At 54.0% G+C, this 18,752-nt stretch overlaps 1 protein-coding gene across 5 annotated transcripts in view; it reads right to left on the bottom strand.

Moving 5' to 3' along the window:
- LOC105490053 (family with sequence similarity 178 member B) overlaps positions 1 to 18,752 on the bottom strand; it is a 123,382-nt gene that overhangs the window by 31,825 nt on the left and 72,805 nt on the right. For 4 of the 5 annotated variants that reach the window (XM_011755298.3, XM_011755300.3, XM_011755299.3 and 1 more), the window contains 3 exons: positions 17,334 to 17,427; positions 15,340 to 15,516; positions 15,027 to 15,124 (listed from right to left, as the gene is read on the bottom strand). In XM_011755298.3, the coding sequence (XP_011753600.2) occupies positions 15,027 to 15,124; positions 15,340 to 15,516; positions 17,334 to 17,427 (369 nt within the window). Of the gene's footprint in view, positions 1 to 6,537; positions 6,670 to 15,026; positions 15,125 to 15,339; positions 15,517 to 17,333; positions 17,428 to 18,752 lie in introns of those variants that run through there. The other variant, XM_011755301.3, reaches the window with a different exon arrangement.

Here is an 18,752-nt window from a genome sequence, read left to right as displayed (position 1 = left end):
GTGTACTCGCCCAACCCCGCAGCGCCCCCGTGTACTCGCCCAACCCCGCAGCGCCCCCGTGTACTCGCCCAACCCCGCAGCGCCCCCGTGCACTCGCCCAACCCCGCAGCAGCCCTGTGTACTCACTCAACGCTCCCTACTTCCCCCACGCCAGAGCACTGAGGAAAGGCAGCGCCCACCCGGACTGAGCCACAGGATAACGAACACAAGCCCCTCATTCCCGCTCTACGGCCCCTGCAACAGACCCCCGTGGGTGCAGGCCACCCCCTGGCCCCACACCCAGAGCCCCAAGCTTCAGTTTCTCCCCCACCCACAGGCCTTTGCCTCCCTGTCAGACAGGGCCGGCTTTCCAGCTGTTCAGGAGCCCCGGCAGCAGCTGGGCTGGGAACACAGTGGGAGGTCAACGGCCCCTCTGAGCTGCTCCACAGCGAACTCAAAGCCAGTCAGAAGTCTGCATCTGGGCTTCATTAATCCAAAACCCAAGGCCTGCGCGGGAGCTCGTTTACTCGTTTACTCGCTTACTCGCAGCAGGCAAGGAGGGCTGGCCCGGTCTGGGGGTGAGGGGAGCAGGCGGGCCGGCAAAGCAGTGCCAGGGGTGGTTCCAGAAGGAAGAGGCGGGCAGGGCGGGTCAGGATGGGGCTGTTATCCAGAAATGAAGAAAAGCACCAGAAAAAGCACCAAAAGGGTAAATGGATGAAAATAAAGCCACATCTGAGTGGCAAGTCCCCTCGCTGTCCCTGCCTGCCCGCTGCCTTTCATCCTGATGGCCCTCCCCGCCTTTTAAACCCAGTCCCGCATTCTCAGTTCCCACTGGGACACAGCAGGAGGAGGGGGGCAAGACCACTTTTTTATTTTGCAGACTGAGAACTTATTCCATGGAGGAGAAAAAGAAAAGCCGCACCCCCACACCACACAAACTGTGCAGGGCGCAAGCAGAGGCGCTGGCTGTGGGCTCTCCCTCCCACAGAAGAGGCCTGACCCCACTTGACAAGGCCTCCCTGGAACTCCAACCAGGTTCAGAGGAGGAGGCAGAAGCCATGGGGCCATCCCAGTCACTGTCATATAAGGCAACAGGCTCCAGCCCTGGCGTGCACCAGCCGGGCCAGGCCAGGCCAGGCCAGCCTCTGCCCCCGCCTTGTCCCCCCCACCCACCACGGGCCTCCACAAGACCAGGACACTGGATTAGCACTCAGAGGAGCCGAAGGCACTGAGACATTCAGAAATGACTTTTCCAAACCCGCAGCGCAGTCAGAAGTGGAATGCCAGCGCTCTGCTTCCCTGCCTCCACAAGCGGCACCCAGGAAGGCAAAGGCACCAACCACGTGGGCTGCTGGGATGTCGGGTGGTGACATAGGCCAGAACAGCCCCCCTGGAGCCCCTTGTCTTCACTCCCTGGGAGGGGAACTGGGCCCTGCCAACACTGAACTGCCCTAAAAGGCTGTCAGGCACCTGGCCAAAGGCATGAGCTGCCTTTTCCAGTCCCCAGGGCAGCTCAGGAAGCAACAGCAGTGGCCTGTTCCACCGTGGCAATGCTGCCTGACGCGCTGCCTCAGGGTGTCCGCCTGGCTCGTGGGCCTCGTCCATCAGGCTGCCTGTCAGCCACCCGCTCGGCACTCCTTCCCTAGACTCTTCTGTTGTGCACATGTCAGGTGGGAAGAACCAGGGGGTGGGCTTAGAAGCTGGCTGTCCCTCCCGGGGGTCTGCGAGCCCACAGCCACCAGACTGCCTGATCATCCACAGACCAGTCTGAGCACGCACTGTGTGGACGCGAGGAGACGGCGGGACACAGTCGGCCACAGACCCAGATGAGTGGACCACCACAGGGCAACATGAGGAACCCGTCTACAACCAGGCACATCGACATGGAGGGGTCCCACAAACCAGGTGTTGAGCCAAGGAAGCCAGACCCACGGGAGAACACTCTGCATGGTCCCGTTTATATAAATGTTTAAAAACAGGCAAAACTGGGCTAGGCATGGTGGCTCACATCTGTAATCCCAGCACTTTGGGAAACAGGAGAAGCAGGAGACTCATTTGAGGCCAGGACTTCGAGGCCATCCTGGGCAACATAGGGAGAACCCATTTCTCAAAAACCAACCAACCAACAAAACAGATAAAACGGATCTATGTGACGGAAGCCACGGAAGTGATTACCTCTGCAGGAGGGAATGCCTGGCAGGGGCCCGACAGCGCTTCTGGGGAGCCGCAGACGTTCTGTCCCACGGTCAAGTGGTACACGGATGATCTCTTTTGCAAAGGGTACGAAGTGTCCTCCTATATGTCCTTCCATTCATATGTGTTATAAGCAAATTAAAAGGTACACATGGACAATCATACCAACTTCCATTCTCATCTCCCTTTCTTTGTTTGATGATAAAAATCACAGAACCGCCAGGCGCGGTGGCTCACGCCTGTAATCCCAGCACTTTGGGAGGCCGAGGCGGGCGGATCACAAGGTCAGGAGATCGAGACCACGGTGAAACCCCGTCTCTACTAAAAATACAAAAAATTAGCCGGGCGCGGTGGCGGGCGCCTGTAGTCCCAGCTACTCAGGAGGCTGAGGCAGGAGAATGGCGTAAACCCAGGAGGCGGAGCTTGCAGTGAGCCGAGATCGCGCCACTGCACTCCAGCCTGGGCGACAGAGCGAGACTCCGTCTCAAAAAACAAAAAACAAAAAAACAAACAAACAAAAAAAAAAATCACAGAACCTCAAGCTTAGAAAACACCTTGAAGTCGGCCGGGCGTGGTGGCTCCTGCCTGTAATCCCAGCACTTTGGGAGGCTGAGGCGGGAGAATCACCTGAGGTCAGTTCGAGAGCAGCCTGGCCAACATGGTGAAACCCCGTCTCTACAAAAAATACAAAAATTAGCAGGGCGTGGTGACGGGTGCCTGTCATCTCAGCTACTCGGGAGGCTGAGGCAGAAGAATCACTTGAACCTGCGAGGCAGAGGTTGCAGTGAGCTGAGATTGCTCCACTGCACTCCAGCCTGGGTGACAGATCAAGACTCTGTCTCAAAAAAAAAAAAAAGAAAACACCTTGAAGTTTAATTTTAATTCTCTTTGCCACACCCCCAACCAGTGTTCACTTGAGCAAAGAAAGTGCGGTTATCTGCCAAGACGGCCCAAATTCATTTACTGGACTAACCAAAGGAAATTGTTCCCACATTTCGCCAAAACCTGCCCTTCTGTGACTTCCACTCAAAGCTTCTGGATCCCATCCTCCGGGGCGTCCAGGAGGGAGCTCTCCGCCAACCTAGGTCCTCCACGCTTGGAAGAAGGTGCCACATTCCCGTGGCTGCCGCTTCCTGCAGGCGCCACGGCCCCTCCATTCCCATCTTTCGGCATCTTTTTTTGCCATTTTGGTTCGGGTCCTCTGAGGGCCCTGGGGGTTGTCCATGCTCCCTTTCAAGAGAGACACTCGGAGCTGAGGCTGATGCTCATTTTCTTGGCAGACCTACAACACAACGCAGTGAACAGATTGAGCCCAAAGTCTTCTTTTTTCACACGTCTTGCTGTCAAATCCCATTTCCCAGATCCTGTTCTTAATTGTGCAGCTGGGCCTCTCTTTTCAACTCAGTCCATCATTACGGTCGGTTGAGATCTTCTGAGATCTTCAGTCTGCTGTCAGTTGTATTCATGTCATCTGTGAATCCGACCACTGTTCCATTAACAGCCTCATCCAAAACACGGGGCCTGCCCTGGTCAACCTGTGAGTGGAGACCGAACTCGGGGTGGTGACAGGGCCTGCCCTCTGGGCACACTCTGATGGCCAGCAGCACCTTTTGATAATGAGCCCGCTTCATTCTATCATCGTTTGGCCTGCACTCCGTCATGCCGAACCCAGGCTATGACGACAGCCTCTACCAAATGCCCAGGAAACCTACATACAGGCACTGCACAGTCCTCTCTGGAGTATGATTCTGGTTCACCTGTGGAAAAGTGAGGCTTGTCTGGTATGATTTCTTGTTAGGACTCCTAGAAGCCAGTGCATCCTTTCCTATGTATGTGGTCCCAAGCCAGAATCCCCTGGGGAATGACGTGGAGGAGCACATCAAGCACCGTCGCCCCCATCTCCTGGAAGCCCTCCGCCTCCAAAGTCCCCATGCAGCCACGGCCCCATCTGCGTGTCTCCCAGCAGTAGGGAGACGTCATCCCGCCGGGAACACAGCCTCCTCTGCACAGCGAGGTCGGCCATGCAGCCTCCCACTCTCTTAGGCTTTAATCCCTTTCGACGACCAATATTTGATTCCAAATGAAAACCTGTTCTCCTTGACGAAGATGACAGAAGCAAAATAGGAATCACGTAGTGTTGCTCTCTCTCCATCAGGGCTAACATTTTACTGTCGGCCCCAAACCACACTCCTTGCTTCAAAAATAACTACACAGAAACTCCTTTTATGGCCTTCGGCATTTCCCAACAATACTCCCACTGGTCCACACCCTGTGTCTCGTTGTCTTACTCTGGTGCCCTTCTCAAACCTGAGACCACGAACAAGCTCTGAGGGGAGCCCCTGCAGCCTTTAATGCTTCCCTCCTTTTCCTCGCTGGGCTCCTTTGTAATCCATATTCAAAGTTTCAGTGCAAGATCTCCCAGCCCACCTGAAACCTCTCTTCTTAGAATCTGATTTTTTTTTTTTTTTTTTTTTGAGACAGAGTCTTGCTCTGTTGCCCAGACTGGAGTGCAGTGGCGCAATCTCGGCTCACTACCACCTCAGCCTCCAGAGTAGCTGGGACTACAGGTACATGCCACCACGCCTGGCTAATTTTCGTATTTTTAGTAGACCTGGGGTTTCACCATGTTGGCCAGGCTGGTCTTGAACTCCTGAACTCAAGTGATCCACCTGCCTTGGCCTCCCAAAGTGCTGGGATTACAGGCATGAGCCACCGCGCCCAGCCCTGTAATCTATTTTTTCTTTTTTAAGTCCTACCTCTTTATGCTTCTTTGAAATCTGCCCTCCAGAAGCAGACACAGCCCGAGGGTGCTGTGTGAGTCCCCCCGCCGTGCCAGGCTCTGTGGACTCAGGGAGTACGGTCACAGCACCTGTCCCTCTGATGCCCACGGCCCATGTCAGCAAAGCGACAGCCTGATGGGCCTGCAACACGGGCTGCTCGAAGAGGAGATGCTTTGGCCGAGCCTCGTCTTGAGGCTGAAGAGATGTGAACCAGGCAGAGAAGGAGGATGGGAAGAGGCCCCTCCAGGAGGAGGAGACAGATGCAGAAAAGCTTGGAGGCAAAAGACCATCTTGAGTTGGGGTGGCTACCAAGTTCCAGAATGCGGTAAAAGCGTGGAAGCCTGCAGGGGGCAGGGTGGCATGTGAGCCTGGGAAAGAGGGCACCAAGCCCCTCCAATCCCAGGCTGCGCTGTGGCATATTTCACCCTGAGGGGGAAAGTCTGAGGATTTTAAGCACATCAGCGATGTGACCACGTGAGCATCTGAAGGAAGGTCACACTCCGGGACAGCACAAGGTGGAGCTGGTGGAGAGCCTGGAAAGAGACGGTGGGATGCTCTGGCGGAAATCCAAGGGGGTTGCAGGAAGAGCTGCACCAAGGCAGCCACAGGGAGGGTGAGGAGGAGACATGAGCACTCTAGGAGACTGGCGAGCTCCAGGGCACCAAAACTGTCCATAGGACTCCAAGCCTGGGCAGTGGGCAGGCGCTGGTGCCACTCATGGAGCCATGGAAGACAGGGAAGAGGTCCTCCTGGGAAGGCAATGACTTCTGTTTCCCACCTGCTGAATCCCAGACATTCGCCACACAGATCGGTACTCAGCAGCAAAGTCTGGCCACAGGTATTCGTTTGGGAGCTGCTAGCATGTCCCTGGAATTGAGGCCTCTGATGCCAACGAGATGGTGTCTCAGGCTGGCTTCCCCAGAAAGTAGGCTCTGAAGTGGATGTTATCACGCGGGGAATTTACGTCGGAAGAGAGGATGCAAGGAATTTACGCAGGGAGAGACAAAGGAGACCCAGCTGCCACAGTGAAGGCCTCAGCTGACCCCACGAGGACTCCGGAGCTAGCAGGGTCCTTCAGAGACATCCTCAGCTAAGGCAACGCGGGAGACCCTTGTGCCCCTGCACCAGGCTGCTGCCAAGGAAGGGGCCCAGCCCTGGTAAGGGGACCACTTTCGGCAGAGGTGACACCTGATGTGGGCTGGCACTCCCAGCAGTGGAAAGAGTGCCCCAGTCCTGGATTGGGGCAACCAGCACCCCCAACTTCATGGGCCTGTGCCACAAGAGGGGCTGGGGCGGAATCCTGAAGTCCACCAAGACTCAAGGGCTGGCTGGGGAGGGGTATCCCTGAGGGCAGCTGAGGAAGCCAGGAGGGCGCTGGGAAGCCCAGGGAAGGAAGTGCTGGCTGCTCATTAGGAAGGGTCCTTGGTGATGAAGCAGGTTGACTGGAGTGCCTGGTGCCACAGGAGGTGTCTCCTCAGCTCCTGGCCTTTTAGGTCCCTCAGACACCCCACCCCACCCCGAGAGGGAGCTGCATCCTCTCCAGCCATGTCCCCTTCCTGGCAACCATGGCCTGACTGCCGCCCACCTTCCCGCTGCCGTCTGCCTCCAGCTCCAGCCCAGGCTCCGGACGGGACCTTCATCTTGCCTCTTGTTCCTCCAGATTTGGGGCCCTTCTGAAATCTCCAGGTTGACTGGGCCTTGACTGCCTCCTTCCAGACGTTCCGGCCTCACCCGCCCACAGTGAGAGCTCTCTCTGATGCTCTGAAGCACTCAACCTGCCCGAGGGTGGGCAGGACTCAGCCACGAGAGAGAGAACTGGGGGAGGAAGTTTGGAACTGCGGCAGGAGCGAGAGGGAGATGTGGGTGGAGACAGAATGGCTGTTTTAAGGTAGGAGACACAGGAACGCATTTATTTGCTGCAGAGAAACCTAGTGAACAAAAAGCAAATGGTACAAGGATAAGAGGTGACTGCAGGTTTTGGGAGAGGCAGGACTGCCGGGATCCAGAATGAAGGGTGCAGTGGGCAGCAGGGGGTGAGAACTGAGAGCGCACTGCGTTTGTCTAGTGGGGGTGGCTGTTTGCTGGAAGTGCAGAGGCTTCAGCAGCAGGAAGCATGGAGTCTGCTGAGGTCCCCAGGAGGCTGGCCAGGAACTCACAGTGGCTCTGGGCCCCCTGAAGGGGTCACGGGCCAAGGTGGGGACAAGGGACATCCATGTAGCATCACTCCGTTTGGCCGTGCAGTTTCAGGTCTGAGAACAGGCAGGAAGGGAGTCCACAGTGGAGAAGGGGTCCAGGTGCTGACCCAGGGCCCGGCAGTGGTGAGGGGAGAAGATGGGGCCCTCTGGCCCCACAGTGAGGAAGTGAATGCGAACGGCAGGGAAATGAGGAGGGCTTCGAGGGAGGCCACGGTGCATCTGTGCCTGTCCCCGCTCTTATCCCCGGTGTGCAAGGACCTGATGGGCGTGAGGCTGCTCTCCCCCTAGGCTGCTGCACTTCCGCTCCATCAGTCAGTTCCTCCTTGGCTGGCTGCTCCAGACAGAACACTAAGAGGATCCTGGGGTGCTCCAGAATTCACAAGAAGATAGAGAACCTGGCCGAGGGACGTGGAGCAGCAGGGTCCCTGCCCAGAAGAGCCTGAGAGGACTGCCGTCCCTGGGTCCTGTCCTCAGGAGCGTCCAAGTGGTCAGGCACGGGTTTCGCTCCCAGAGGTGGAACAAAGGAGTGCCTGACTCCTGGCTTCTGTGCAGAAGGGGTGCGAGGAAGATGCCTCCTCAACACAGGAAGGAAGCCCACACCGCCTGCAAACCTCCGTGTACTTCCGTCACAGGAAGAAATTAGGAGAGAGGCAAACGCTGTTGGCTTTTACTTATTGGCCAAATATTTACTCAGCACCTGTGATATTCCAGTCCCTGCTCTGTTCTGGGTGCTGGGGACGCAGTCATGCGGGAGATGGAGGGAGCCCTCCAGCCCAGGGAGCTCACACGTGTGGGGAGGGCCGGGTCACAGTTCACTTCTGGTCCTGGCAGTCAGTGGGGAAAAATGAGGAAAGCGAGGTTCTGCAGAGCCCTGAGGTGGAAGCTCATTTGGAAAAAAGGATCAGGTGAAGCCTCTCCGAGACAGTGACATGTGGGCAGAGACCACCATGATGAGAAGGTAAGAGTCTCTTACCAACGTGCGGGCATGGGGGAGGGTAGGCACCAAGACACAAGTGCCCAGTGCACCCCGGGGACAGGGAGAAGGGCTGAGAGGGCAGAGCCACACTGCAAAGGGGCCTTAGCGGCCACCTCAAAGACTCCAGGCTTCCTTCCAAGATGATGCAAAGTCTTGGAAGATTCTGGAGCAGGAAGTGACTCAACTGCTTATGACAGCTCTTTTATGGTTCAGTGTTTTAGGTGTCATCATCATGTTGTAATGATGTTTTAAAATACCCACCGAGGGCTGGGCACTGTGATCTCAGCACTTCAGGAGGCCAAGGTGGGAGGATCACTTGAGCCCAGGGGTCTAAGACCAGGCTGGGGAACACAGAGAGATCCTGTCTCTACAAAAGTTTAAAGAAGTTATCTGGGTGGGATGGTGCACGCCTGTAGTCCCAGCTGCTTGGGAGGCTGAGGCAGGAGGATCACTTAAGCTCAGGAAGTTGAAGCTGCAGTGAGCCTCGATGGTACCACTGCACTCCTGCCCGGGCGACAGAGATTCCGTCAACAACAACAACAAACGAACCACCAAGACCTTATCTTTTTAGAGACACCTACTGAACAAAATGTCTTATTATTTGTTTTGCTTCACAATGATCTGGGGCAGGGGTGGGGGGCACTGGGTGAGGGAAGGAGTCCTCTCCATGGTTGCGTCTGCTGAGATGGAAAATGGGGGCATGGAGTCCATTTTACTAGCCTCTCAACGTTTGTCATATGTCTTGAAATTATCTATAACCAAATTTTTCTTTTTTCTTTTTTGAGACGAAGTCCTGTTCTGCCTCTCAGGCTGGAGTGCAATGGCACAATCTCAGTTAACTGCAACCTCTGCCTCCCGGGTTCAAACGGTTCTCCTGTCTCAGCCTCCTGAATAGATGGGATTACAGGTGCACGCCACCATGTCCAGCTAATTTTTTTTTTTTTTGTATTTTTAGTAGAGATGGGGTTTCACCATGTTGGCCAGGCTAGTCTCAAACTCCTGACCTCAAGTGATCCACCCACCTCGGCCTCCCAAAGTGCTGGGATTACAGGTGTGAGCCACCACACCCAGCCGATAAAACTTTAAGAAATTATTAAATAGAAGTGATTCTGGCTAATTGGTGAGAACTGGCTGTGGGGTAAGAGCAGGAGCTCAGAGGCCAACAGGGTCTTTAGAAAGGGGAAGTAAGAGGACAGGTACGGTGGCTCACGCCTGTAATCCCAGCACTTTGGGAGGCCAAGGCAGGCGGATCACGAGGTTAGGAGTTCAAGACCAGCCTGCCCAACAAGGTGAAACCCCGTCTCTACTAAAAGTACAAACATTAGCTGGGTGTGGTGGCGTAGCGCCTGTAGTCCCAGCTATTTGGGAGGCTGAGGCAGAAGAATCACTTAAACCCAGGAGGCGGAGGTTGCAGTGAGCCAAGACTGTGCCATTGCACTCCAGCCTGGGCGACAGAGTGGGGGAAAAAAAAAAAAGAAAGAAAAGAAAAAAAGAAAGGGGAAATAAGCCCAAGGCGACGAAAGCCACTCCTATTAACCTCACACCCAAAGATGACCTTTCTTTTCCCCAAAACAGAACTGGCATCGTGCTTTACATATGGCTTCCAAGTCTTTTTTCCATTCAGCCTTATTTCATTAACTTTCCCATTTTCCTGTGACATCATTTTTAGGTACTGTATAATACACCGTAGCATGGGCAGAACTGAGTTGGTGGTGGGGCGCTGAGGCAGTTTCCAGTTCTTCACTACCACGACATTACTATGCCAAACATCCTTGTCGATCAATCTTCGCTATCCAGTTTCCCAGAAAACGATCTAGTTTTTTGAAGGGTGTGCACATTTTAAAGTCATCTGCTTGATTTTGCCAAATTGGCCTCCAGAGGGACTACTGACCGCACCTCACGAGCAGGGAAGCATATGCCCGTTTCCTCACATCCTGCCAACGCTGGGCAGCACTGTCCTTTCGGATTGATTCTGGTCTGACGGGCAAGGAACTCTACGTCATTGTCAGGGCTGGTTTTGTGAGCCATTTTAGGCAGCCTTCGTCCATTCCTCCATCTGACCAGGCAGCCTGCGTTAGCGGGCTTCATCTGACCTGCTTTGAAGCGGCGCACACGGGATGTTTAATGAACAGCCGCAGGCAGTGGAGGAGGAGGGTCCCCGGAGCCTGGGACATCAGCTTTCAGTAGCATGCGAGCAGCTGCAGGAGCCCTGAACAGAAGCGGGGATGGCAGGCTGCTCTTCCCAACGCTGCCTGAACTGCCCCAGTGGGGCCACCTCCCAAGGTGGACCTCCCTCCGAGAACCTCCTCTTCCCCTTGGCTGTGTTTCAGGTGGTCTGCCTTCGTCTTCACTTTCATTTTTCATGGTTAGGCCCAGCTCTTCCTCACATTTGTAGTGCATCCCGTGAAGTCTCGAGCGCTGAGGCAGGGGCTGCGGGTGTACTACGAGCGCATCAGCGGGAGTTCTCGCTTTGTGCTTAACCAGTCAGTCGAGTAGACAAAGAGTGTGACAGCCCCTCGTACAACAATCTGCCCTTCTTCCTGGGGTCAGTCTGGGCACAGAGCCCAGTAGGGCAGCCACCAGTGAAGGCAGCCAGTAAGCTCTGCGGCCGCCGCAGGCAGCACAGTGGAGCAGCAGCTCACTGAAGACCCGGTGAGTACAACGCGGCAGGAAAGAAGAATTAGGAGCCCTTTACAACCCAGTCAGGGACGACGGCCAGAGCACACCCTGAACAGCAAGGAAGGTGCAGGAATGGTGGATCGTGCCCACGCAGAGGCTGGAGGCCAGCCGGGGGCTCTGGCTCAGGAGAAGAGGCGCATTTTCAACATCAAATTTGAAAGGGGTACTTTCAAAAAGGTACTCCGTGGTACCTTATGAATTTTATTTGAATGCTTTTATCTACGTAGAAAAATAAAAATAAAATCAATCAACACTGATCCCGATAAGGCACCCTCCCTCCTAGGAAAGCTCTTGGCACGAAGCATCGCCCTGCCTACGTGGCTGCCTGAAAGGCAGGCGCAAGATGCTCTGTCTCATTCATTTCCCCGCACTTAAAGGGCACTTGCCACGGGCCCTGGAGCTACCCACAGATTCCACAAAAGACACTGATCCACGAAATCACGGTTTAACAGGGCTAGCAGACGAAGGAGCAAAGTCATAAACTTAGGATATGGAGAAGGTAGCTTCAAATCTGTCTTGAAAGGATTAATTGTTAAGACCAAAAAGGTCAGGCATGGTGGCTCACACCTGTGATCCCAGCAGTTTGGGAGGCTGAGTGGGAAGATCATCACTTCAGCCCAGGGGTTTGAGACCAGCCTGGACAACATAGGGAGACCCTGTCTCTACAAAAAATTTAAAAATTAGATAGGTGTGTTGGCATGTGTCTGTAGTCCTAGCTACTAAGGAGGCTGAGGCAGGAGGATCGCTTGATCCCAAGAGGTGGAGGCTGCAGTGAGCCATGATGGCACCACTGCACTCCAGCCTGGGTGACAGAGTGAGACCCTATCTAAAAAAATAAAACAGAAGGCAAAAAAATTGACGCTGGGTCCCCACTGGCTGTTTGGGGATGGAAAAAATCAAGTTAGATCCTTATCTCATACAAAGGACAAACCGATTCCAGTTGGGATTAAGAGCTGAAGGAAACAAAGTGAAGCCAGTCCTGAAAGAGAAGCAAGCACACGCTCTTTACGGTCTTGGTGGGGAAACCCTTCCTCTTCCATACAGAAAGATTCAATTACACATAAACCCCAATCAATTCTCTGTATTATCCATACAACTGTCCTGTAAATCTAAATCTATTCTAAGATTTAAGAAAGAACCGAAAAAGTTAAAAAAGAAAAAAAAATCCAGTTCACTGAAAGGGACTGTACATTAAGATTTACAAAGGACAATCTAGATAACCTTTGGAGAAAACGCATTTTAACATAATAAGCAACATGAAGATCCATAGAGTTGATACGAAGATAAATTAACCGATAGGCAAGTGGGTAAGAAATACCAAAAGGTAATTTACAGTAAGAGAAACACAAAAGGCCAATAAATACATGAAAAGATACTCGATTTCACTGCTGGCAATCGGGGAAATGAAAATTAGAACCACAGGATGACATTTTCCACTCACCAGATTGACTAAAACTCAAAAACAAAACTGAGAATATGCAGCATTAATGAGAATGCAGAAAAACACGCATTTTCATACCCATTTGGTGGTGTTACTAATAGGTCCAGCTTTACATACTTCAGGGTTGCAATTTCACTTCAAGGAATTTATCCCATAGAAACATGTGCACAGATGCCCAAAGCTCACAGAAACAGTCACTGGAAGAATGTCCAGTATTAGTAAGGGAGGACACCACCCCTCATCCTATCTTACGCCCGATTTCTGCCTCAAAGGAAAAGTAGGAGTTTAAAGAAAAGACAGAAATGAAATCAGTAGTCAGACAGCCCAATGCTGCATTCCAGGCCTGGTAGTTAAAAGACTGACCCCGACTTAACCGGTTTATGTTATCTATAGATTCCAGACATTGTATGGAAAAGCACCATGGAAATCCCTGTCCTGTTCTGTTCCATTCTGATTACCAGTGCATGCGGCCCCTGGTCACGTACCCACGGCTTGCTCAATCGATCATGACCTTCTCATGTGGGCCTTGCAGTGAGCCCAGATCGCGCCACTGCACTCCAGCCTGGGCGACAGAGCGAGACTCCGTCTCAAAAAAAATAAATAAATAAAGAGTTGTAAGCCCTTAAAAGGCACAGGAATTACTCACTCAGGGAGCTCGGTTTTTGGAGACGTGAGTTCACCAATGCTCCCAGCTAAATAAAGCCCTTTCCTTCCACAACTTGGTATCTGAGGGGTTCTTGTCTGTGACTCATCCTGCTACATTACGAGACTATTATGGCACACACACTAGGGGAATACTATGCAGCCATGAAAAGAGTGAGGTTTACTGTGTGTATGTGTGAGAAAAACAACCACGAACACCATGCCCTGGATGGAGCAAACGAGAAACTGGCTGGATGAGGTGGACGAGGGGGCCTGGGGGCCAGCCTAAGAATTGGCGCCTGGCCCTGCAGGCAATGGGGAGCCTGGCAAGGCAGAGACACGATCATCACAGGAACCCACAGGTATCTACAGAGCAGACAGACTTTGGGGAAGGGGAAGAAAGGCCGCTGCCACCCTCCAGGTGAGCCGGTGAGATGAAAGCAGGAAAGGAGGTGACTGATTTGTGTGAGGCAGACACGGTCCTGGCTGCCACAGAGTTGGACTGAGGGTTTAGGATACAGAAGGCAGAAAGGACAGGATTTAGGGATGAAACGGGTAGCAGCTGGGGATGGCAGAAACCTCTAGGACTGTCATTTCCAGCCGGCACAGCAGAGTGGATGGGCAGTCTGGGGAGAACAGGGAATCAGGAGGCAGGTCGGCCTCTCCATCCCAAGAAACCCCAGGCTGCCGGGCTGCAGGCAGCCTCCCCGACGGAAGTCCCGGAAACCTCTGACAGAGCTTCCAGAAGTCCCAAAACCTGCCCTCTCCCAACTGTGCACAGCCTGCCTCTCTGCCAGTCAGATTCCCAGGAAAGAGGGAAAGAGATGGGACTCCCTGCCCAGCACTGAAGCGGAGCCCAGGACATGAACGTAACTCAGTCAACAAGCAGAGCCTCTACGAGGCTGGGCCCTGGGGTGGGAGGCGATTCAAACTCCAAGCTGGCTCCCAGAGACCACCCTCGGAACATTGCAGGGGAAGGGAAGGGGTCCCAGTGGAGGGTAACACAGAGGTGTCTGCCAAAGGTGAGGGATGGGAAGGGAGTCATTCTAGGCAGGAGGAGTTGCAAAGGGACAGGCCCAGAAAGAGAAGGGAAGATGGAGAGAGAAGAGGGAGGCGAGTGGATGGGAGTGGTCTGCTCCGGGAAGGGCAGGCAGTTCCGTAAGACTGTGGCCAGAAGTGGGAGAAGGAAGGTGGAGAGAGAAGCAGGGCCAGATCCAGCCAGTGGGCCTCATCTCCTCCTTGGCTGAGTTTGTTTACCCACTTCATTCATTCAAAAAGAATTTACAGTCCGGCGCGGTGGCTCACGCCTGTAATCCCAGCACTTTGGGAGGCCGAGGTGGGCAGATCACGAGGTCAGGAGATCGAGACCATCCTGGCTAACATGGTGAAACCCCATCTCTACTAAAATACAAAAAATTAGCCGGGCGTGGTGGCGGGCACCTGTAGTCCCAGCTACTCGGGAGGCTGAGGCAGGAGAATGGCGTGAACCCAGAAGGTGGAGCTTGCAGTGAGCCGAGATCGCGCCACCGTACTCCAGGCTGGGTGACAGAGCGAGACTCTGTCTCAAGAAAAAAAAAAAAAAAAAAAAAAAGAATTTACAGAGCGCTAAACAGCACGCTAGGCACTGTTCTAGATCCGGGACAATATGGCAGTGGCCCTGACAAAGGAGGTGTTCTGGTAGAGGTGACTTCGAGGAAAGCCACAGCCATAAACAAGGAAACAGAGAGTAACATCATTTCTGGCAGGGTAAATGCTAGGCAGAAAACAAAACAGAAGGATGAATCGAGAGTGTGCAAGTGGGAATGGGGTGACCAGGGGACACAATTCAGCTGAGGTCTGAATGACAAGGAGGAGCTGAAGACTGGGGAGGGAGCCCCAAAGAAAGGAGAGTGGGGGCCCTGCAGGCAGGAGCTAACTGCACAAGGCAATTGTTTTGCTAATAAGACCACGTTAAGAAAATTAGGCTTTTTTTTTCATTTGTAAAGAACTCATTAGTGAGTTATATTTTTAGTTCTCCCTCCTGGGGATTAGCAATTGGGTGGGGGAGGTTTGTTGGGGCTGATGGGGAGGACTCTGGATTCCTGCAAGAACCTGAAAAGATGCATGTGAGAGGGAGGTGGCAGCAGGGGAGCGGCACCCACCTGCTCCGGGAGGTCATGTCCGGGAAGAACTGCACGAGGGCCAGCAGGTTGTGGTGGTGGTCAGACACCCAGCTCAGGGTGCAGCACAGTTCCTGGAGCTGCAGGAGAGGGGCACCCCATGGGCTGCAGGGGGACGCTGCCTTCCCACTGCTCTCGCCTCCCAGCCCGCACAGGGGAGTAAGTGGGCAGTCACAGAGACCAGGGGCATTCCGATGACCTCCAGGCAATGCCATCCCCACCCAGGGCACTCTAGGGGCCACCCTGGTCCCTCGTGATGAAGCTGTGTGGGGACCAGGCTCTGGGCGTGTGGTACCTTCCCCGGCCACTCCCGGATGTTCTCCAGGAGCAAGAGCAGAAGCTGCTGGAGGTCAACCTTGGGCAGCAGGCGGAGCCCCATGTCCAGGCCGGCGCGGCACAGCAGCTCAATCAGTCCCACGAGGTTCTCGTCAGTGTAGGCCCCCGGCTGGGCCTGGGCACACAGCGCCAGAAACTAGAGAGAAAGAAGAGAGCAAGGGTGGCCAGGCTGTGGGGGAACGGGAGAGGACTTCGAGGACCAGTTCCCTGGGAGACACGTAGGCAGGAGGGATGGTACTGTGAGCCCCGCGGTCATGCCGGGTAGGAGCTCAGGAAACAGTGAGGCCAGGATTCGAGGCCCCTGCAGGGTCCTGGGTGGCAGGCACAAGTGTGGAGAATGTGTTTGTCACAGGTGTTTGAACCAGAGCGACTCCATCTTGAATAGGGGCTGGGTAAAATAAGGCTAAGACCTACTGGGCTGCACTCCCAGGAGGTTAGGTATTCTTACAGGATGAGAGAGGAGGTTGGCGGAAAGAGGCTGGCCAGATACCACCAAAACCAAGATGATGACTAGAGTGACCTCTGGTCGGCCTCACTGCTCATTATATGCTAACAACGCATTAGCATGCTCAAAGATACTCCCACCCGCACCGTGACAGTTGACACATGCCATGGCAACGTCAGGAAGTCACCCTATGTGGTCTAAAAAGGGGAGGAACCCTCAGTTCTGGGAATTGCCCATCCCTTTCCTGGAAAACTCATAATCCACCCCTTAGTTAGCATATAATCAAGAAATAGCCATAAAAATACTATACCAGCAGCCCTTGGCATAGTAGCTGCTCTGCCTATGAAGTAGCCATTCTTCATTTTTGCTTTTTTTTGAGACAGAGTCTTGCTCTGTCACCCAGGGTGGGGTGCAGTGGCTCGATCTTGGCTCACTACAACCTCTGCTTCCCGGGTTCCAGCAATTCTCCTGCCTCACCTTCCCAAGTAGCTGGGATTACAAGCACACACCACCACGCCCAACTAATTTTGGTATTTTTAGTAGAGATGGAGTTTTGCCTTGTTGGCCAGGCTGATCTTGAACTCTGAACCGCAGGCGATCCACCCGCGTTGGCCTCCCAAAGCACTAAGATTACAGGCATGAGCCACCATACCCAGCCTATTCGCTTACTTTTTAAATAAACTTGCTTTCACTTTACTCTATGGATTTGCTTCCAATTATTTTTATTTTTGAGATGGAGTTTCTCTCTTGTTGCCCAGGCTACAGGGCAGTGGCGCAATCTCAGCTCACTGCAACCTCCACCTCCCGGTTTCAAGCGATTCTCCTGCCTCAGCCTCCATACCTGGCTGATTTTTGTATTTTTTGTAGAGACGGGGTTTTGCCATGTTAGCCAGGCTGGTCTTCAACTCCTGACCTCAGGTGATCCACCCGCCTCAGCCTCCCAAAGTGCTGGCATTACAGGCATGAGCCACTGCGTCCGTTTTTTTTTTTTTTTTTTTTTTTGAGATGGAGTCTCACTGTGTCGCCCAGGCTGGAGTGCAGTGGTGCCATCTCAGCTCACTACAACCTCTGCCTCCCAAGGTCAAGCAATTCTCGTCTCAGCCTCTTGAGCAGACCGGACTACAGGTGTCCACCATCACGCTCCGCTAACGTTTTTGTAGTTTTAGTAGAGATGGGGTTTCACCATGTTGGTCAGGCTGGTCTGGAACTCCTGACCTCAAATGATCCGCCTGCCTCAGCCTCCCAAAGTGCTGGGATTACAGCCATGAGCCGCCACGTCTGGCCCCAATTCTTTCTCGTGCAAGATCCAAGAACCCTCTCTTGGGGCCTATATCAGGACCCGTTTCCCATAACACGGTTTCTGTAGCATCCGGCCCACAGCCAGCACAGTGCCTGCCGTGGTGCTGAGCTCGCCAGAGATTCTCCGTGACGCTCCCCGAATTAAGCTGCTGAATGGGTCTGAACTACAAGCCGACAGTGCCCTGGGTGAGGCAGGCAGCTAGACTCACCTTGTAGATGTGGCCCAGGCTGATGTCCAAGGCCACCTCTTGGGGAGCGTCCTGCTCCTTGTTCTCACTCAGGCCAGCCTCGCCTGGAAGCACCCTGCAGTAAGACAACAACAGTGACGACAGGAAACCCAGGACAGGGCACGGGAGCAGGAGTGAGGCGCAAAGTGGGGCACTGCTGCCCTGAGGCTGCTCATCTGCTGGGCTCGGCAAATCCCTCCACACAGATCATCTCACGTTGTTTCTGAGGGCCAGGAATCCAGGGGCAGCTCCGTTGGGTGGTCCTGGCTCGGGGTCTCTCAGATGTTGCCCTCAAGATGTTGGGTGGGGCTGCGGTCACCTGAGCCTGACTGGGCTGGAGGGCCTGCCTCCCGGCTCACTTACCTGGTCACTGATCCGCAGGCCCCAGGGCCTCTCCGCAGGGTTTCTCCACATGGCCACTGGTTCTCCAAAGCCAGCGGTGAGAAAGAGAGGGAGCGAGAAGATGCCCAGGACAGAGCCACAGCCCTCCATAACCTAACCTTGAAAGTGACATCCCATCTCTTCTGCTGGTCACACAGGCCGAACCTTACTTGGTGGAAGAGGAGGCTACAGAACCGTGTGAACTCTAGCAGGGGATGCATGTGGGGTGCTCCTTGGGGTCTAGTTCCCACATGTTACCACTCAGGTGAGGCCTCCAGCTTTAGTTTTCCAGCACTTGGAAACCAGAAAATCACACTTCCAATCCCCGCAAAGTCCTCGAGTCCTCCCTGGGTCCGCTCCGCAAGGCTGACCCTGCATACACTGCAAAGTGCTCCACGTGGTAGCTGTCACAGGGGCTGCCTCACAAGACAGCAAGTATGGCGGAAATCAGAATAGAAACAACCCTGGAAACCTCCTCCAAAGGTGTCACCCTGAGCTGATGTGCTGTCTGCTGACAAGCCCAGCATGGCATTTTCCCGAGTGCTGGACCCGATCTGGCTGAGCACCAGGTGATGTAAGAGGCCGAGGCTGGGAAAAGAAAAATCCCCCTGCTTTAAAGACCAAGTCACACACAGGGTGGTGAGATGCTTACTTAGGGGGGCCTCGGTGGGTCTTACTGGATGGCAGTCTCATCACCCTTCCCACAAGCCTCCCTCCCAGGCACGCGCTCACAGGATGACAGCCTGGGCACGATCACCTTCACCCTTTCTGTCGCCAAATGAATACTGTTGATTTCAAGTATGTTAAATGAGCTTAGGATGAGGGTCCCCTCTGCCGTCTCACCCCCTTCTCCACTCTTAAAAAAATGGCTTAAGGTTCCTGCTAACAGTGGTAAATGAAGATACTGACGACAACCACACTGCCAATGACAGCAGGCTCCAGGCAGGCCCCTGGCACACGGGAGGAAGAGCGCCGTCCTACAGCTCCTGTGAAGCCTCTGCTCTTCTCCACTTGGCACTG

This window comes from Macaca nemestrina, chromosome 13, assembly GCF_043159975.1.
Source record: "Macaca nemestrina isolate mMacNem1 chromosome 13, mMacNem.hap1, whole genome shotgun sequence".
In the NCBI taxonomy this organism is placed as follows: domain Eukaryota; kingdom Metazoa; phylum Chordata; class Mammalia; order Primates; family Cercopithecidae; genus Macaca; species Macaca nemestrina.
The sequence above is the reverse complement of the archived record's forward strand: the minus strand, read 5'-3'. Positions and strand labels throughout refer to the sequence as shown.